This window comes from Hyperolius riggenbachi, chromosome 5, assembly GCF_040937935.1.
Source record: "Hyperolius riggenbachi isolate aHypRig1 chromosome 5, aHypRig1.pri, whole genome shotgun sequence".
NCBI lineage: Eukaryota > Metazoa > Chordata > Amphibia > Anura > Hyperoliidae > Hyperolius > Hyperolius riggenbachi.
Genome location: NC_090650.1, coordinates 403,100,183 through 403,120,327, shown reverse-complemented (window position 1 = coordinate 403,120,327; position 20,145 = coordinate 403,100,183). Strand labels below are relative to the sequence as shown.

Here is a 20,145-nt window from a genome sequence, read left to right as displayed (position 1 = left end):
GACAGTTATTACAGTCACTGATCACAGGAGATGATGGGACTGCGCTGCCTGGCAGCGCTGGGGTCTTGTGTCTGCACAGTGGGGGGGTGGAGGCTGTTCCAGCATTTTATAGAGATGAGCAGAGGTGTCTCCTACTGTACAAATCATGCAGATGTGGAAGCTATGCTAATAAATTAATGATCTCCCAATGTCTAACACTGCATAAAAGTGCGTGTTGGATTGATTTTCAGTGATTGTCTGCTGTTCTATATACAGTAGAGGTCCACTTTAGGGTGCAGCTTTTCTCTTTAGCATTGTAAGAGGCATTGGTGATATATTTTCTTTTGCCACGTCTCAAGTTCCCACCAGTCTTGTGTTACATCTCAGGATTGACTTAAAGGTTCTTAAAATATTTAAAGGAATACTATCGATGTATGCATTTATTTTTAAATGCTGTATGTTGTAGCACACATTAGGGCAAGTACTAGGAGCCATTTGATTCCTCACACAGCTGTTCCTCTCAGCTGTAAAATCCTCCGTCAGTTTTTATGTATCTAATACTGAGGGCTCCCAGAGGGCTAGACCATGTCTCTGCAAAGGGGAGATGCTATCAACTCCTCAGTTTATAGTTTAATTATCACCTTGCTGAAAGAATCTTGTTGATATCGTGGTAAGGGGTTAAAGATTCTAGCAATGTGTGTTTATTATCTTTGCTTCTCTTTACTGATAAAGATACTAATAATGCTAATTGTAGACAGTGGTCTGCCCCTCTCAGCAGCTTGTAAAGTGGATGCAGCCTGGAGTGAATCGCCTCAAGCAGGCAGCCAGTCTGAGTGTAAACACATACTAGTGTTATAGCTTGTTATATTCCAGCAATATTACAGCTCATTTAGTTACCTGTTACCACCTCAGATCAGCCTATTTCTCCTCATGTCTGCTGCATGCTGGGAGTGACACAGTGACATATATTTGTGAGCACTTAGTAAAGCACTGACTGCTGACCCAGGACTATCACTTGTGTTGAACAGATTTATACCATCACTGTAGTTCTAAATTGTTTATGTGTGCATCTTGTCCCTTTTTACTATGTCTAAGCCATGTGAACCATGATCAATTCCGAGTATAGCTCTCGCTGTATTTGGCGAAATAAAAATGATTCTGATTCTCTGAGCTGTGTGACAGAGTAACCAAGCAGCTCAGGGTGACCCAAACTACTATGAGCTGTGTGAGAAATGAATTTTTAAGCAGGGATAGTGAGAGAGAGACCTGGGTGAATAAATGAAGTGCCCCTAGCACTAGTGGTAATGTGTACACTAATATAGAGTATTAAAAAAAAAAAAGTCGTTTCAATCGATAGTACTCCTTTAAGCTATTCCACTTCATTCAGGAGGATGGGAGATTTTTTTTTTTTTTATTTTTTTTTTTTTAATTTTTTTTTTTATAGGAAGGTTGTTCAGTGACAATGGTTTCCTGGGAGGCCTCACACATCCACAGCTATGGGCAGTAGGCACTCCTTCTTCTCCTCCTTATTAGATCTATTATTAGTTCTAGACATGGTCAGTGGGACATTACCTGATTTCAGAGGAACTGGGACTTGCTGCCATGCAATCCTTCCAAGCTGTGGTGGTTGCCTCAGACCACCTACCCTGTCCCCTTCCAGGCTGTCTGAGAAACATGACAACTATAACCAGCAAAGTCCAGTGGCTGGAATGGTGTCTCTTGCAGTGCTGGGTTGTCAGTGGATGGAATGGTGTCTTTTGCCGGTGCTGGGTTGTCAGTGGATACAATGAGGTTTCTTGCAGTGCTTGGTTGTCAGTGGATGGAATGTCTCTTGCAGTATTGGGTTGTCAGTGGATGGAATGGTGTCTCTTGCAGTGCTGGGTTGTCAGTGGATGGAATGGTGTCTCTTGCAGTGCTGGGTTGTCAGTGGATGGAATGGTGTCTCTTGCAGTGCTGGGTTGTCAGTGGATGGAATGGTGTCTCTTGCAGTGCTGGGTTGTCAGTGGATGGAATGGTCTCTTGCAGTATTGGGTTGTCAGTGGATGGAATGGTGTCTCTTGCAGTATTGGGTTGTCAGTGGATGGAATGGTGTCTCTTGCAGTGCTGGGTTGTCAGTGGATGGAATGGTCTCTTGCAGTATTGGGTTGTCAGTGGATGGAATGGTGTCTCTTGCAGTGCTGGGTTGTCAGTGGATGCAATGGTCTCTTGCAGTGCAGGGTTGTCAGTGGATGCAATGGTCTCTCTTGCAGTGCAGGGTTGTCAGTGGATGCAATGGTCTCTCTTGCAGTGCAGGGTTGTCAGTGGATGCAATGGTCTCTCTTGCAGTGCAGGGTTGTCAGTGGATGCAATGGTCTCTCTTGCAGTGCAGGGTTGTCAGTGGATGCAATGGTCTCTCTTGCAGTGCAGGGTTGTCAGTGGATGCAATGGTCTCTCTTGCAGTGCTGGGTTGTCAGTGGATGCAATGGTCTCTCTTGCAGTACTGGGTTGTCAGTGGATGGAATGGTGTCTCTTGCAGTGCTGGGTTGTCAGTGGATGCAATGGTGTCTCTTGCAGTGCTGGGTTGTCAGTGGATGCAATGGTGTCTCTTGCAGTGCTGGGTTGTCAGTGGATGCAATGGTGTCTCTTGCAGTACTGGGTTGTCAGTGGATGCAATGGTGTCTCTTGCAGTACTGTGTTGTCAGTGGATGCAATGGTGTCTCTTGCAGTGCTGGGTTGTCAGTGGATGGATGTCTCTCTTGCAGTGCTGGGTTGTCAGTGGATGCAATGGTCTCTCTTGCAGTGCTGGGTTGTCAGTGGATGCAATGGTCTCTCTTGCAGTGCTGGGTTGTCAGTGGATGCAATGGTGTCTCTTGCAGTGCTGGGTTGTCAGTGGATGCAATGGTGTCTCTTGCAGTGCTGGGTTGTCAGTGGATGCAATGGTGTCTCTTGCAGTGCTGGGTTGTCAGTGGATGCAATGGTGTCTCTTGCAGTACTGGGTTGTCAGTGGATGCAATGGTGTCTCTTGCAGTACTGGGTTGTCAGTGGATGCAATGGTGTCTCTTGCAGTACTGGGTTGTCAGTGGATGCAATGGTGTCTCTTGCAGTACTGGGTTGTCAGTGGATGGAATGGTGTCTCTTGCAGTACTGTGTTGTCAGTGGATGGAATGGTGTCTCTTGCAGTGCTGGGTTGTCAGTGGATGTATGTCTCTCTTGCAGTGCTGGGTTGTCAGTGGATGGAATGGTGTCTCTTGCAGTGCTGGGTTGTGTTTTTAGGCCCCGTTCACATCACAAACGTGGATGGCCATGCGTGCGGACCGCAACGCGTACGAACGCACGCCATCCGCGTTTGTGCGCGTTGCGTGGCTGATCCCATCACTGAAAAGTGAATGGGACAGCCATGCGTTTTACAAAAAATGCATGCAGCATGCGTTCCCGGACCGCACAGGTCCGGAACGCATGCAGTGTGAACATCAGACATTGCACTCTATGCAATGTCTGATGTCGGCCACCTGCACGCGTTTCCAAAACGCGGCTGGAAACGCGTGCAGTGTGAACGGGGCCTTAGGCAGAGGTCAAAATCTTCAGCGGTTTGCCGCAGTTCAAAAACAGATGTGAAAACACATATGACTCTATGGTGTCCTGCGTTTTTCAAGAGGTACATGTTTTTCTCATTGAAATAACTGGCTACTGTAAAAAAAAACCCGCATGTGTTAGAACACGCACAAATACTATTTAGGACTGTAAATACAATTATCATTTTAAAGCACACCTGAGGTAGCACAAAAAATAGATTTTTACTTACCCGGAGCTTCTTCCAGCCCCCCACAGTGTTGCGTCCCTCAGTATCCACTTTGTCACCTTGTTGTCCTGCTGTCAGCTCAGAAACCTCTGACTGAAGCTCCAGTGGCGCCTACTTCATGATCGTGCTTCCAGAAGCGATCTGCACATGTGGATTTCTCAAAAGAATGTTCCACATGCACAGAACTCTTCTGCTGGTAGTGTGAGCGTTAGTATGCAGTAGGGCACAACTAGAGCTCCAGTCACAGATCTTTTGGAGCTGACAGTGGGACTGCACTGGGACCCCTGCATCAAAGGAGCAAGTTGGGGGGGCTTCCTTCAACCACTGAACTAGTCCTTTATTGGTGCTATGCTGTTGAAGCAAAAATAAACTTATTAGATAATTGTATGTATAGTACAGCTAAGAAATAGTATCTAAGAAAAAACATCTCTTATTGTTTTCCAGTACAGGAAGCGTTATAAAAAAATGCAGTTATCTATACAAAAGAGCTTCTCTGAGCTCATTGACACCAACTTTCCTGTTTTTTGAAGCAATTAAGCTGTCTCTCATTGTTTCTTGGCTGATTAAGATAAGGTTGAGGATCAGGCCTATACCTGACTTCCCATTGGCTGCAGGATCAGGCCTATACCTGACTTCCCATTGGCTGCAGAATGAGGCCTATACCTGAATTCCCATTGGCTGCAGAATGAGGCCTATACCTGAATTCCCATTGGCTGCAGAATGAGGCCTATACCTGAATTCCCATTGGCTGCAGGATGAGGGCCTATACCTGAATTCCCATTGGCTGCAGGATGAGGGCCTATACCTGAATTCCCATTGGCTGCAGGATGAGGGCCTATACCTGAATTCCCATTGGCTGCAGGATGAGGGCCTATACCTGAATTCCCATTGGCTGCAGGATGAGGGCCTATACCTGAATTCCCATTGGCTGCAGGATGAGGGCCTATACCTGAATTCCCATTGGCTGCAGGATGAGGGCCTATACCTGAATTCCCATTGGCTGCAGGATGAGGGCCTATACCTGAATTCCCATTGGCTGCAGGATGAGGGCCTATACCTGAATTCCCATTGGCTGCAGGATGAGGGCCTATACCTGAATTCCCATTGGCTGCAGGATGAGGGCCTAATCCCGAATTCCCATTGGCTGCAGGATGAGGGCCTAATCCCGAATTCCCATTGGGGGGTGTTGGCTATCGCTCTGTCTGCCGGGAATGTTCAGTGTTTTGCTGTTTCCAGTGAAATCCCCCTCAGAACATCGGTAAAGCTGCTGTAATGGAGCGATTTCACTCTGAATTGAACATGTCTTCATTTTCCTGGGTCTGATTTTGTTATTGCGTTATGAACGTTTTCCTAAAGGGGTTGCTATAGAAACAGTGTGTGAAAATGTCTGTGTGTGTGCGCCAGACCTGTGACTGCAGCATGTTACATGAGATGATAATCTGCCACAATTCCTCTCTTCTAAACAGAAAATGCATGAAAAGGAGATCGCCCGCAGCCGGATTCCACGCCTGGTCCTGCGCCCATACTTGCCAAAGCAGAAAGTCTCTCCATCCTCTGAGTCCCCATTCTCTGAGGAGGAGAGCCGAGACTTCAACCTGACCTCCAGCCGCTCTAACAGGACCATCAGCAGCAACAGCTTCTGCTCAGGTAACGTCCTCCTCTTGCCTCTCTCCCGCCCCCCTCCTATTTGAGCCTCTATCTTCCTTCCACCAGCCATTGTCTTCCCTTCCAGTTACCCCCTTGTCTGTCTCCCTTCCCCTCTCTGTTTTGTTCTCTCCACCCTTTCCCTTCCCCTGCCACTTTCACTTTTACCCTCCCTTGGCTATCATCCATAAAGCATTTCCGCATGCGGAAATGCTTAAAACAGCTGACTTTACCGAACACTTAGCAAATTCTGCATTCATAAAGGCTCTTTCCGCATCAAAAGCTGACTTTACCGAGCACAGCGATAAATCACCGCCTTGTGCGGTGATTATTGTAGAAAATGTAGCAAAATGTTAATTCATAAAGATCCCCGCAAGCGCCGGTGTGAGGTCGGGAAGTACCGCTCCCTCTGATGTGGCGATACCAATGTAAGTGAATGGAGACACAGAGACCTCCCAGGCAGCTGCAGCAGAGCGGAACACGGAGAAATGTATCAACTCGGCAGCTTCCGTGTCTCCGCAAGCCTACCGCCTGCATACCGCCAGCCTAGTTCAGGGAATCTCCGCACTGCTACCGCAACTGGATACATTTTTATGAATCAGCAGCCAGAAGTCTAAAACACTGCCAATGGTGTTTTCCCGCACTGATTCTCCATACCGACAGCACTTTCATGAATGATAGCCTTTGTCTTTTTTCCCTCTCTGGTCTCATCCTTCCTTTCGGCTCACTCTTGCCGCTTTATCCTTTTTATATTACTGTTACAGTACTATATTATACTTGAGTGTCAACATATTCAGAGATGGATTAAGATGTAATGGCGCCCTAGTCGAGGTAGAATTGGGGCCCCCTTGTCCTTTTGGTAAGCTGCAGTGGTCAAAGAAGGTGGCAGGTGGACCTCTTGACTCCTACTGGGCCCCAAGCACCTGCCTAGGTTGCCTGGTGGATAATCCTGCTTTTAACCTGCTACAGTATGTTGTGCAATAAATCGGCAAAGGTTAAAGCTTACAGAGAACCTGAGATGAGAAGGCTCTCCGATTCCTTACTTGGAGCATCACGACATGCTGTCCCCAGCACCGTGCAGCACAAGCCAGTTCAGCTGTAACTTTGTATCACTCAGTGCGTCATTTAGATGAGCTGCTATTCATCGTCTGCGGCTCCTGCCCTTGCGCGATCAATAAAGATTAGAAAAAAAGAAACTTTGCCTATCGGCTTTCAATCGCTAAAACTGAATGAAAGTTCCGTTTTTCTACTTTTGATTTTCATAGAGTATTTAAAGGACCACTATCACAAAAACGTAAGCCGTTAAAACTGACAACCGACAGGTTTTGGGCCAGTCCATCTCCTCATGGGGGATTCTCAGGATTTTCTTCGTTTTCAACAGCATTTCCTGAACAGCAGTTTAACTGCCAAAATAGATGCCAGCCTCTTTACTCACTTGCACACTATTTTGTCAGTTCTACTTTGCAACTGCTGCTCAGGAAATGCTGTTGAAAAACCTGAGAATCCCCCATGAGGAGACAAAATCTGACAGAACCAACAGGTTTTGGGCCAGTCCAACTGCCTACGTTTTTTCACGATGGGGCTCCTTTAAATTGTGGTAATCATTAAAGTGAACCAGTAGAAAAACCAATGCTATCTGATCCAGGGGGCTGGTCAGGTAGCTGCAATCCCTGCCGCTCCTGTGGCCTGCAATGGCTTACTTGCGTTTTCATGACCTGTGGGGAGTGGCCAGGGAGAGGCAGTGCTGCCAAATGGCAGCTGGAGAAGTGCCCCAGTAATGCCCCCTAGTGGGTGTTTATGCAGGGAATACCCCTCCTCCCTTCCCCTCAAGATTGACAACAAGCTACATGTTTCCACCTTCGGGGGTTGATTGGGGGGGGGGGGGGGGCACCTTGGGTACACTTTAGGTGCTGACTTCCCCCCCCTTTTTTTTTTTTTTTTTTTTTTTTCTGGCCTGCATGCTGGTTCCAGTTGAAATAATTCTAATCAGATAAACCTGACAGTTGGGCAACTGGTGTATATTAAAATGTCAGCTGCTGTATTCCTTGCTTGGGAATAAATGGCATTGGATGCTGTCACTGCCAGCGGTGTGTTATATAAGCCGCAGGCAGCCAATCCTTTCAGCAGGGAACAAGACAAATATTAGGAGAGCTAAAACCTTTCACTAATGTAAATAATTACTCTGGGCAAACTTTCTGCACACTGCAGCCTGTGCTCCTATAAGACGGCTGTACAAGGCACTCTAATAGTGTGTTTAGTGTGCCGTGTAGTGCATACAGTAGACCTGCATGTTTTAGGAAAAAATTGAATTGCAACTTTATATTTTGTTTCTGTCAAAAAATGGCGCTTTTTCGATTTTTCTTAAAATCAAGCTTGAGCACTAAATTCACAATGCCCCGGTATAGTTTAGCCAGGTAGTTGCCCCAGTATACGTTAGCTAGGTAGGTGTCTCCAGTATAGGTAGCCAGTAATGGTATAGTTTCCCCCTGGTAAAGGTTAGCTAAGTAGGTGCCCCAGTATAGGTTAGCTAGGTAAGTGTCTACAGTATGGTAGCTAGCTAGTATCATTGCCACTAGTATAGGTAAGCTAGGTAGGTGCCTCCAGTGTAGGTAGCCAGGCAGTGTAGGTGTAGCGGCGGGGGATAGTGGGTATAGTAACAACGAATTACCTTCCGGAATGACAACGGCAGCTTCTATCTTCCTCTCCCAGCCGTCCCTTGCTTTAATACCAGCGCCCTCTGTGATGACCTGTGGTTATGTCATCACAGGGGACGCTGTTACCAATGCGATGACGTCTGGGAGAGTAAGTAGGAAGAGGCTACAGAGGACTGGATCAGAAGGTGAGTTATGCTGTAGTTATATTAATGGGCGGGACGCAGAAAAAATGTGTGTAGTAAAAAAAATCTTCGTGACCCAAATCGCAATTTCAATTTTTTTTTTTTTTTTTTTTTTTACGATTAATTGTGCAGCCCTAGCATACAGTGTTCAGGGTATTGTATGTTTGGTTATAAAATGCCTGGTACACACAATGCATTTTTGCGATAGGTTGGCGGTCGACAAATTCAATCAGAAAAAACAATGACCTGTCGGAAATAGTTGATTCAACCATCAATCTGATGTAAAATTGCATCGTGTGTACTGGCATTAGGTAATGGTGGATTATTTGTCATTATTTTAGCATCCGCATCTTCCGTAGCACTGTGTATATAGTACAAAACAAATCTTGGGGAACATGTATAAATGAGAAGTTCAATGCACTGTAGACACAGAACATTTATATTGTGCCGGTTTCCTGGCTGACTCAAAGTGCCAGAGCTGTAGCCACTAGGACAGGCATGGGCAAACTTGGCCCTCCAGCTGTTAAGGAACTACAAGTCCCACAATGCATTGCAGGAGTCTGACAGCCGCAGTCATGACTCATAAAGGCAAATGCATTGTGGGATTTGTAGTTCCTTAACAGCTGGAGGGCCGCGTTTGCCCATGCCTGCACTAGGACGTGCTCTATAGGCAGTAGCAGTGTTATGAAGACTTGCCCAAGGTCTCCTACTAAATAGGTGCTGGCTTACTGACCAGCAAGAGCCAAAATTAAATCATGACACCCAGCAATGCAAGTACAAATACATACATAGCACCAATGAAAAGTTAATGAGATGGATGAAAAAGGGTCCCTCTGGTCCAGGGGGCCCCGGTGCATTGACAACCTCTGCATACCTTATTGCTACGCCATTGCTGTGTACAGTGTTGAGGCCCATAGAAAAGTATGCAGCCTCATAACCAATGACAGGGACAGGACACTCTGTGCAGTTATCAGGGCTCACCTCACGGCCCTCCTATCTGTCTGTGTGAACTTTAGCCTGTGTGTTTCTGTACAGCGTGTGTTTCTGTACAGCGTGCGCCTCTCCCCTCCATGTGACCGCGCAGCCACCCCTCTCCCTTCCTCCCTGTCTGGAGTGCAGCCACGAGGCTCACATGTCAGCAATGGAAAACATTCTGCCAGCGCATCTGGCTGCCCTCACTGCTGTTCCAGAGGCCGCCTCTTCGGAAGCTCTCTGGGTACACCTTGTTCACTGCTCCGGAAAATCAACACAACTGCTTGCTGCCCTTTGTGATCTTCTTAAAATATTTATTCACAGCATTTTCGTTTTACCTCATGTTAAAGCAGTTTTATTATTTATACAACTTTTCCATAGTGCTTAAAGCCCTAAGAAAGCCTTTTATACAGGTACTCGTAAGGATGGAGGTGCCCAAGTGTAAGTATGTGTGGGTGGATAGATCGATCTCAGTAGTACTGGAATAGTATTTATTCAAAACACAAAATAAACACGTTTCACGGGTACTAGCCTGCTTCCTCAGGTCAATACAGTGCCTAGAACAAATATTTATGCATGTAAAATAACACCCACTTATTCACATTACTGATATGTTATCATGTGTATATTGGTAACACCCCATATACCAGTGATGGCTAACCTTGGCACTCCAGCTGTGACAAAACTACAAATCCTATCATGCCTCTGCCTCCTCGAGTTATGCTTAGAGCTGTCAGAGTATTGCAATGCCTCATGGGACTTGAGAGTGCCAAGGTTGGCCATCCCTGCCAAATACCGTAATCAGTTTGGTTCGGTTTTAGGATTATCATAAATATACCATTAGTTAACATATACTGTATATACTCGCTTATAAGTCTAGAAATTTAGGTTAGATTCACTTCATGAAAGTATAGGGGTCGACTTATACTCGAGTCACAGGCAACACTGAGTAATGTGAGTACTAATAATGACCTTCCCATTTGCAGCAATTTACTCTGTGGTAAGTGATACTGTGTTGTATCCAGGACTGACCTTTCCTCAATTAACAAGGAAAGTGGCAGGGGGGAAATACTGGGCTACATAAAAAGGAGTGAATAATTGCAACACTTAGTGGCCTGGAGGAGGTATTGGCTGCACTTAAGGGGCAAGAAGGGTTAATGGCTGCAATACGGTATGTAGTGCAGTCATTAACCTCTCCTGAGCCCAAAGTGCAGCCATTAACTTTACTGGGTAGACTTATACTTGAGTCAATAAATTACAAGTTAAGAGGGTTGAATATTGGAGTCGACTTATACACAAGGTCGACTTGTATTTGAGTATATACGGTACATCTAAGACTGTAAAACCAGCAATAATTCATAGAGTAATATAAACTACTTAAAAAAAAAATATGAAGTATACTGACAAAGCTATAATCATGAATGTTTCATGGTATAAATAGAACATAAAGTATTACGGTATAGTCCAGTTAGTCCCCAGTTAACAAACAAGATTGGGACATTGTCCCTCTGTAAAAAAAACATTAAAGGAAACCTGAAGCGATAGGTAGGTGGAGGCTGCCACTTTTATTTCCTTTTAAACAATACCAGTTGCCTGGCAGCCCTGCTGATCTATTTGGCTGCAGTAGTGTCTCAATCACACCAGAAACAAGCATGCAGCTAATCTTGTCAGATCTGACAATTATGTCAGAAACATCTGATCTGCTGCATGCTTGTTTAGGGTCTATGGCTGAAAGTATTAGAGGCCGAGGATCAGCAGGACAGCCAGGCAACTGGTAGTGCTTAAAAAGAAAAACCTTTGGCAGCCTCCAAATCATTGCCTGCGCACTACTTGTCAGGATTTGTCAAGGGACTTCCGGGGGAGCCAGCGCTGGATTGCCCCAAGCTTCAGAGGACAGGGAAGCCTCATTGGGACCCTGAGGCTTCCCCCTCCCTAAGTATCCCCCAAAGGGTGGGGTTTTTTTTTTTTGTTTTTTTTTCCCCCCTTTAAATAACTACTGCACAGGTAGCCCACAATTTTAGCAGAACTAAAGGATCACAAGACAGGTCAAACAGTCATTTGTTATGCTTCACTCTATATACATTTTTACAGTTGGGTTTGGGATGGTTGCTGCCTGCCCGTCTCCTCAATTTGCTGTGGCATGCTGGGGATCGGTATTCTCTCACACGTCTCTGGCTGTTAGAGCCACATGACCCGGTGAGGGTGTTCCTCCTCTGTGGCATGCTAGGGATCGGTATTCTCTCACACGTCTCTGGGCTGTTAGAGCCACATGACCCGGTGAGGGTGTTCCTCCTCTGTGGCATGCTAGGGATCGGTATTCTCTCACACGTCTCTGGCTGTTAGAGCCACATGACCCGGTGAGGGTGTTCCTCCTCTGTGGCATGCTAGGGATCGGTATTCTCTCACACGTCTCTGGCTGTTAGAGCCACATGACCCGGTGAGGGTGTTCCTCCTCTGTGGCATGCTAGGGATCGGTATTCTCTCTCACGTCTCTGGCTGTTAGAGCCACATGACCCGGTGAGCATGTTCCTCCTCTGTGGCATGCTGGGGATCGGTTTTCTCTCACATGTCTCTGGCTGGCTGTTAGAGCCACATGACCCGGTGAGGGTGTTCCTCCTCTGTGGCATGCTGGGGATCAGTATTCTCTCACACGTCTCTGGATGTTAGAGCCACATGACCCGGTAAGAATGTTCTGCTCTGTGGATCGGTATTCTCTCTCACGGCTCCGACTGTTAGAGCCACATGACCCGGTGAGCATGTTCCTCCTCTGTGGCATGCTGGGGATCGGTATTCTCTCACATGTCGCTGGCTGTTAGAGCCACATGACCCGGTGAGGGTGTTCCTGCTCTGTGGCATGCTGGGGATCGGTATTCTCTCTCACGTCTCTGGCTGTTAGAGCCACATGACCCGGTGAGAATGTTCCTCCTCTGTGGCGGGCAGGGCTGCTCCACTGGGACCACGCTGCGGCTTCCTTCTGCACAGTCATACTTTGTGTCTCTTCCCGCTCTGGAAAATGTCTTTTGGAAGTTGAAGCAGGCGAGCGCGAAGACAAGCAGATAAATGGCAGAGCTGTGAGGGGTGTTTAGATGTGCAGGTTTCCCTAATCCTCTCCTCAGAGCCTTCGTGTTTTTTACCACATATTTTGTTTCCATAGAGAAGGAATTGTGCAATAGAAACAGTCAGAATTTTACACAAAACAAATGAATCTCTCTCTGAATAGCTCTGACCCTTCCAGCCTCCTCTGGCATTCCTGATATTTGGATAGGAACGTGTCCCTAGCCCTGTGACGGATTCTGCTCACTGACTCCTCTCTGTGGAATCACCCTCCATTAAATTGTCACATAAATCTCCTTAAAGGACACCTGAAGTATGAGAGGTATATGGAGGCTGCTGTATTTTATTTCCTTTTAAACCATACCAATTGCCTGGCAGCCCTGCTGGTCTATTTGGCTGCAGTAGTGTCTGAATCACACCAGAGACAAGCATGCAGCTAATCTTGTCAGATCTGAAAATGTCAAACGCCTGATCTGCTGCATGCTTGTTCAGGGTCTAACTGCTAAAAGTATTAGAGGCAGAGGATCAGCAGGACAGCCAGGCAACTAGTATTACTTAAAGGGGCACTACAGCGAAAAACTGTAAAAGATCTAAAAACCTATACAAATAAGTTTCTTCCATAATTTTCTCCTATAATGCTGTCACTTACAGTAGATAGTAGAAATCTGACAGAAGTGACAGGTTTTGGACTAGTCCATCTCTTCATAGGGGATTCTCAGCAAGGCTTTAATTCTTTATAAAGATATTCCCTAAAAAGAATTTAAACAATGATGCTGGACAGCTTCCCTGCTCTCTACACAGTCTTTTGGCAGTTGGACAGAGCAACTGCCATTTACTAAGGGCTCGTTTCCACTATTGCAGTGCGGAATCGCCTGGATTCCACCGCTGATGAAATCGCATGCGGATGCGATTCCCCATGCGGTTTTGCCGCGAATTCGCATAGGTGAGGGTAGATGCGGTTTTTTTAACCATGTAACTGCCTGTGTGAATTTACATTGGTACCTATGCAAATTCGTGGCAAAAAACGCATGGGGAAACTGCATGCAATTTCCCTATTAAATACATTGCATGCGATTTGCATGCATTCCACTCGCAGGCGAATTCTGCGGCTCTTTTGTGCGTTTTTTTTCACTGCTGAAAAAACGCACCTCAACGCTATAGTGGAAACAGGCCCGTCCACTTGCATTACATGTGCGAATCCGCATGCGTTGGACGCATGCGGATTCGCGATAGCGGAAACGAGCCCTAAGTGCTTTTGAAAATATATCCCATAGAATCCCCTGTAAAGAGATGGACTAGTCCAAAACCTGTCGCTTCTGTCAGATTTCTACAACCTACTGTAAGTGACAGCAACATAGGAGAGAGAGAAGTAATTTATGTCTCATTTTACTCTGGAAAAAAAATTGACTTCTTATTTGTATATGTTTACAGTTTACAGTTTTTCACTGTAGTGCCCCTTTAAAAGGAAATGCATATGGCAGCCTCCATATCCCTCACTTCAGTTGTCTTTTAAAGGACTCCTGAAGAAAGAGGGATATGGAGCTGCCATAATTTCCTTTTTAAACCATGCCAGTTCCCTGGCTATCCTGCTGATCTTTCATGCATGAGTAGTGTCTGAAACAAGCAAGTGGCAAATCCAATCAAACACCTGATCTGCTGCATGCTTGTTCAGGCCGGTTTTATACTTGAGGTATGTGTTTGTAGTGCAATACCCACGCCGCACCACAATGCACAAAAACGCGGCCCTGGGTAGAGTACGCCGATGGGGTCATATGCATAGTGTCACATGTCCCTTGCTTCCCCTCCACCAGTGACTTATTCCCTGCTGGACATTTTCGTATTAGTCTCTCTCCTCCCTTTACCAGTTGGCATTCTGGGCAGCCTTTGTGATGCAGAGCTATGGAGCATCCCTGCTCGGTCGCTTCAACACATTTGTATCCCCTTCCCCCCCCCCCCCCCCCCTACTGAAACTTGTATTGGTGTCTCTCGCTGGTCGTGGGAACACATTAGGCAGAAATGATAGCGTTGCGGAAAAACGCTTACATTTTTGCGGCTGAGAGTTTATCGGCCATGTGTCAAAAATGCATATATGTGCGTTTTTTTTATATTGTCCATTTTTGAAAATGCACAACTTGCTGCCTACAAAAAAAAAAAAAAAAAAAAAAAAAAAAAAAAGCATGTAAAATGCACATAATGTATCTCAATAGAGACAGAGGAATGTGATTTTTACAAAAAGTTACTGTATTTAACTCCATTAATTATGGAAATTAATAAAACTGCAAATGGGAAACACAAACGCATACAAAAATGCAACAATAACGCAGCAAGAAAACAAAAATGCAGAAAAGCTCTGCACTGCCTAGTGTGCTCCAAGCCTGAATTTTCTCCCCATGTCGGAGTGGGTTTCCTCCAGGCACTCCAGGTTTTCTCTCACTTCCCCATAACCTACAGGTAAGCTAACTGGCTCCCCCATAAATTGGCCTTAGACTACAGTGGACATATTCCTGTTGTGGAGGTTAGATTGTGAGCCCCTTGGAGGGACCATTCGTAACAAGACTATATACTCTATACTGTACAGTGGAAGATGTTGGTGCTATACAAAATCATGTGTTCTCAGGAGCTGCAGGACAGAAGGGGGGAGGGGGTGTGTGCCTGGGGGGGGGGGGGGGGTGACATAGACAGCAGTAACCTCTTGGATATATGTCCTGACACTCCTCCTGCATTGCACTGAATATAAAATACATTGTGCAACAAGCTGCATATCATATCCAGGATTGTATTGCAAAGTGATAATTAATTTGATTGGCTGAGCTCATGTCACACCAGCAGTGCTGTGGGGGGAGAGTGGTGCTGTGTACAGGACACATGACACAGGATTTTCATTTATTAAATACTTTTTTCGTTTTTTTACATTGTAGATGACACTGGATGTCCCAGCAGTCAGTCTGTTTCCCCAGTTAAGACCCCATCTGACTCTGGGATGAGCCCGATGGGATTTTGTACAGGAAGTGAGAATGATTACAGCCACAAGCGGAGCTCCAATGCTTATACCGACGGCAACGTTCAGCCTGGCAGATGCAAGAAGGAGCCGAAGAGCGGCCAGCTAAAGACAGGTAACTGTCCACATCCTCTGTGGTATAGACCCTATCCTCAACCTTCTCCTCTCCCTCGCCCTATCCTCAACCTTCTCCTCTCCCTCGCCCTATCCTCAACCTTCTCCTCTCCCTCGCCCTATCCTCAACCTTCTCCTCTCCCTCGCCCTATCCTCAACCTTCTCCTCTCCCTCGCCCTATCCTCAACCTTCTCCTCTCCCTCGCCCTATCCTCAACCTTCTCCTCTCCCTCGCCCTATCCTCAACCTTCTCCTCTCCCTCGCCCTATCCTCAACCTTCTCCTCTCCCTCGCCCTATCCTCAACCTTCTCCTCTCCCTCGCCCTATCCTCAACCTTCTCCTCTCCCTCGCCCTATCCTCAACCTTCTCCTCTCCCTCGCCCTATCCTCAACCTTCTCCTCTCCCTCGCCCTATCCTCAACCTTCTCCTCTCCCTCGCCCTATCCTCAACCTTCTCCTCTCCCTCGCCCTATCCTCAACCTTCTCCTCTCCCTCGCCCTATCCTCAACCTTCTCCTCTCCCTCGCCCTATCCTCAACCTTCTCCTCTCCCTCGCCCTATCCTCAACCTTCTCCTCTCCCTCGCCCTATCCTCAACCTTCTCCTCTCCCTCGCCCTATCCTCAACCTTCTCCTCTCCCTCGCCCTATCCTCAACCTTCTCCTCTCCCTCGCCCTATCCTCAACCTTCTCCTCTCCCTCGCCCTTCCTCAACCTTCTCCTCTCCCTCGCCCTTCCTCAACCTTCTCCTCTCCCTCGCCCTTCCTCAACCTTCTCCTCTCCCTTTCCCTAAGGGCCTAGTTCCACTACACGCAGATTGGATGCAGAGAAACTGACTCCAATGAATGCCTATGGGCCTGTTTCTACTAAACGCAATTTTTTTTTTTTTTTCTGATGCAGATTTTCCCATAGGCATTCATTGGAGTCAGTTTTTCTGCATCCAATCTGTGTGTAGTGGAAACAGGCCCTTACTCCTCCCCTCTTACATGTATGCACATAGCATGTCTGAGATTGAAATACATCAACATGTGTGAATATAAGTCTGGATGTTTATTTGATGCATTTTTCAATAGCCAACTAGTTTGTTTGCCTGTGGTGACCCCGCTTTATAGAAATGTAACCAGTTGTTAAATCCGTGTCCAGTTGACTTGCACCTTCCTCATGCCCTTTAAATTAGGTTTACTATCAAACTAGAAAAAAAATTGGGATGCTTAAAATAGCCTTTTTTCTGACAGCAGCATTCTATTCCTAGTGCACTATACTAGTAGCAGGGCTACTGCAAGAGGCTGAAGCTGCCTGACTCGCAATCGGCTTGTTGGACCTAGAACTACACATCCCATAATTCCTAGCAATGACAGTTGAAGGATAACTGAAGCAAAAGGGATATGGAGGCTGCCATGTTTATTTTCTTTTAAAGAGGAACTCCAGTGAAAATAATGTAGTAAAAAAAATGCTTCATTTTTTTTTATCATAATTATGTATAAATGATTTAGTCAGTGTTTGCTCATTGTAAAATCTTTTCTCTCCCAGATTCACATGGTGACATTGTTACTGTGGGCAGGTTATGTAGCTGCTCCTAGCTGTTTGGCTGTTAGAGACAGCTGTGAACATTGTTACATTGTGGCAGTTTGCCCAGAGCTTCTTGTGGGAGGGGTTTCAGCACAAAATCAGTCACACAGCGCCCCCTGATGGTCTGTTTGTGAAAATCATTATATTTCTCATGTAAAAGGGGGTATCAGCTACTGATTGGGATAAAGTTCAATTCTAGGTTGGAGTTTCTCTTTAAGCAATACCAGTTGCCTGGAGGCCCTGCTGATCCCCAGACTCTTACTTATGGCCATAGCCCGTGAACAAGCATGCAGAAGATCAGGTGTTTCTGACACTGTCAGATCTGATAAGATTAGATGCATGCTTGTTTCTGGTGTGATTCAGACACTCCTGCAGCCAAATAGATCAGCAGGACAGACAGAAAACTGGTATTATTTAAAAAGAACTTAATATGGCAGCCTCCATATTTTTCTCACTTAGAGGAACTCCAGTGAAAATAATGTAACAAAAAACTGCTTCATTTTTACAATAATTATGTGTAAATGATTTAGGGCCCGTTCACACTACACGCGTTTCCATATGCGTTTTGGAAACGCGTGCGGGGGGGCCGACACGCAGGACATCAGACATTGCATAGAGTGCAATGTCTGATGTTCACACAGCATGCGTTCCGGACCTGTGCGGTCCGGGAACGCATGCTGCACGCAGATTTTACAAAAACGCGCGGCTGTCCCATTCAGTTTTCAGTGATGGGATCAGCCACGCAACGCATACGAACGCGGACATGCGTGCGTTCGTACGCGTTGCGGTCCGCATGCGTTGCGGTCCGCATTTTGTAGTCTGAACGGGCCCTTAGTCAGTGTTTTCCCATTGTAAAATATTTTAAATCCTTGATTTATATTCTGACATTTATCACATGGTGACATTTTTACTGCTGGCAAGTGATGTAGCTGCTGTATGCTGTTTTGGCAGTTGGAAACAGCTATTTTCCACAAGGCAACACGGTTCACAGACAGGAAACTGCCAGAAGTACCTTAGTACTCAGAGCTTCTTGTGGGAGGGGTTTCACCACAATATCAGTCCTACTGCGCCCCCTGATGGTCTGTTTGTGAAAAGGAATAGATTTCTCATGTAAAAGGGGTATCAGCTACTGATTGGGATTAAGTTCAATTCTTGGTCGGAGTTTCTCTTTAAGATGCCATTAAACTGCTAGTACCCAGCTGACAACACTGAATCACGATGTCTGATGCTAGTTTGTAGCTCTGGGTGTCAGCAGCAGGAGCAGAATCACTTCTCTTTCTTAGAATCTTGTTCTCCTGCAGCTATATTACTCTCTACCAGTGGCTTCTGCAGGGAAATTACAGAAAAACAGTTACAGGAATGTCTGTACTTTACATATTTTATATGAGAACACATTTGTGTTTTTTTTACTTTTTTGGTGGGTGTTGCTCCTTAGGATTCCTGGAGTGGTTTGAATACAGATCCGCCCATAGATCAGAGCGGTGTTTGGAAACCATAATTATAGAGCTTCTCTGTCTCCTGACTTCTCCAGCTGCTGAAAATACTCCAAACTCTGAAAACTGCAGCTCCTGGTGCCGGCACAAGATGCCGGGGTCTGTGGATGTAACAAGCGCTTGGCTCATGTGTTGTTAGAGGAGAGATGAGGTCTGATCATCCTGTGTCCCTAAAGCTGGTCACATGGTGTATGAAGGACTGTTGCTTTCAGGAACTTCACAGGCAATTTAGAGTTCTGTGGTCGGTTAGATGGATCGCTTAAGATCCAATATGCTAGATCAGTGGTCTTAAAACTAAGGCCGTGGGCCGAATGCGGCTCCCTGAGGCTTTTTCACTGGCCCCCCCCAAACACCAAATGTATAACTTATAGATTTGGCCCACTGTACCTTTTTTAAATATGGGTTGCCTGCATATAGAATAGCAGTGCTGGCACCACCCATCTACATACTGTAGAAGCCAGTGAGCAGTCATTCACTGGCTTCCTATCCAATTCTGCATCAGGTGACTGCTGTCCAGCTGCCTGTTGCACAAAGACGTGGCTGCTGCTGGGAGTTCTCCTCCGGGCATGACTGGGGGAAATCAATACCAATACCTAGATTCAATGTTTTACCACAACAGTTTATGTATGTTCCGGCCCCCCAGCAGTCTGAAGTATGTTGACTTCGGCCCTTGACCAAAAATGTTTGGGGACCCCTGTGCTAGATCTTTAGGAAATGTTAAGGGCGCTCCTGTACACCTGCTAGATTTCCTGCTGAAGTGGCCCTTAATGGGCTCTCCCCAGTGTGTGCACATATCTTAAAGTGGATCCAAATTATAAATACAAGATTTTAGAAATAAAATCTTTTTTCTAAATTCTAACAAATGGCAGCCTTTTTTCAGCTGCATGATGACAAATATAAAATATTTTGCATTTATTGGAGGAACCCCTCCCTTCCTTTCATTTTGCCAGGAAATAATCCAGCAAACTGGTGGAGTAGATGGTGTCCGGCAATGGAGGAATTGCTAATGGCTGCCCCAGTACAACCCTAGTTATGAAAAGAGAAGTGTGAAAAGCATGCACTGAAATGCTCATAGGCTTGAAGGAGTGTTTATTTATCTTTGTATGTGTCAGAGTGGTGCAACTAAATATTTTGAATAAAAGAAAAATGTTTGGTTTGGGTCCGCTTTAAGGCTTAATTCTGATTTCTTGTTTTCGGAATTAGAAACCTGCTAATGATGAGGTAGTTTCCACATAATGCTAATTTTTCATCCACTATTTGCTGTGAGAAAAATCAGATGGTCGGCTGCATTTTATTGCATAACACGTCTGATATTGGCATTGGGTCTGCATGTGAAATGCAAAAAAAGTGCCTGCATTTCACATACAAAGCAATGGAGGTGAAATTGTCCAATATGCTACCTGCAGATACTATCTAACAAACACCAGATGGAACATTTATCTTGCTTTTCTCCTGGCAGACTCAAAGCACCAGAGCTGCAGCCATAAGGGTGCGTTCAGTAGGCAGTAGCAGTGTTAGAGAGTCTTGCCCAAGGTCTTCTCACTCAATGGGCGCTGGCCTACTGAACAGGAAGAGACAAGATTTGAACCCAGGTCGCCTGTGTTGGAGGCGGAGCCCTTAACCAGTACACTTTCCAGTCAAAAAGCATGAAGCAATTACAGGAAACTATAGAGGAGAGCACTGTGCCATTAGCAGCTTACAATGTAGGAGGTGA

At 45.9% G+C, this 20,145-nt stretch overlaps 1 protein-coding gene across 4 annotated transcripts in view; it reads left to right on the top strand.

Annotated features, from left to right (window-relative positions):
• Nucleotides 1–20,145, top strand: part of SYBU (syntabulin) — a 60,812-nt gene that overhangs the window by 10,849 nt on the left and 29,818 nt on the right. For all 4 annotated transcript variants that reach the window (XM_068237927.1, XM_068237928.1, XM_068237929.1 and 1 more), the window contains exons 3-4: nt 5,224–5,404; nt 15,182–15,376. In XM_068237927.1, the coding sequence (XP_068094028.1) occupies nt 5,224–5,404; nt 15,182–15,376 (376 nt within the window). The remainder of the gene's footprint in view (nt 1–5,223; nt 5,405–15,181; nt 15,377–20,145) is intronic.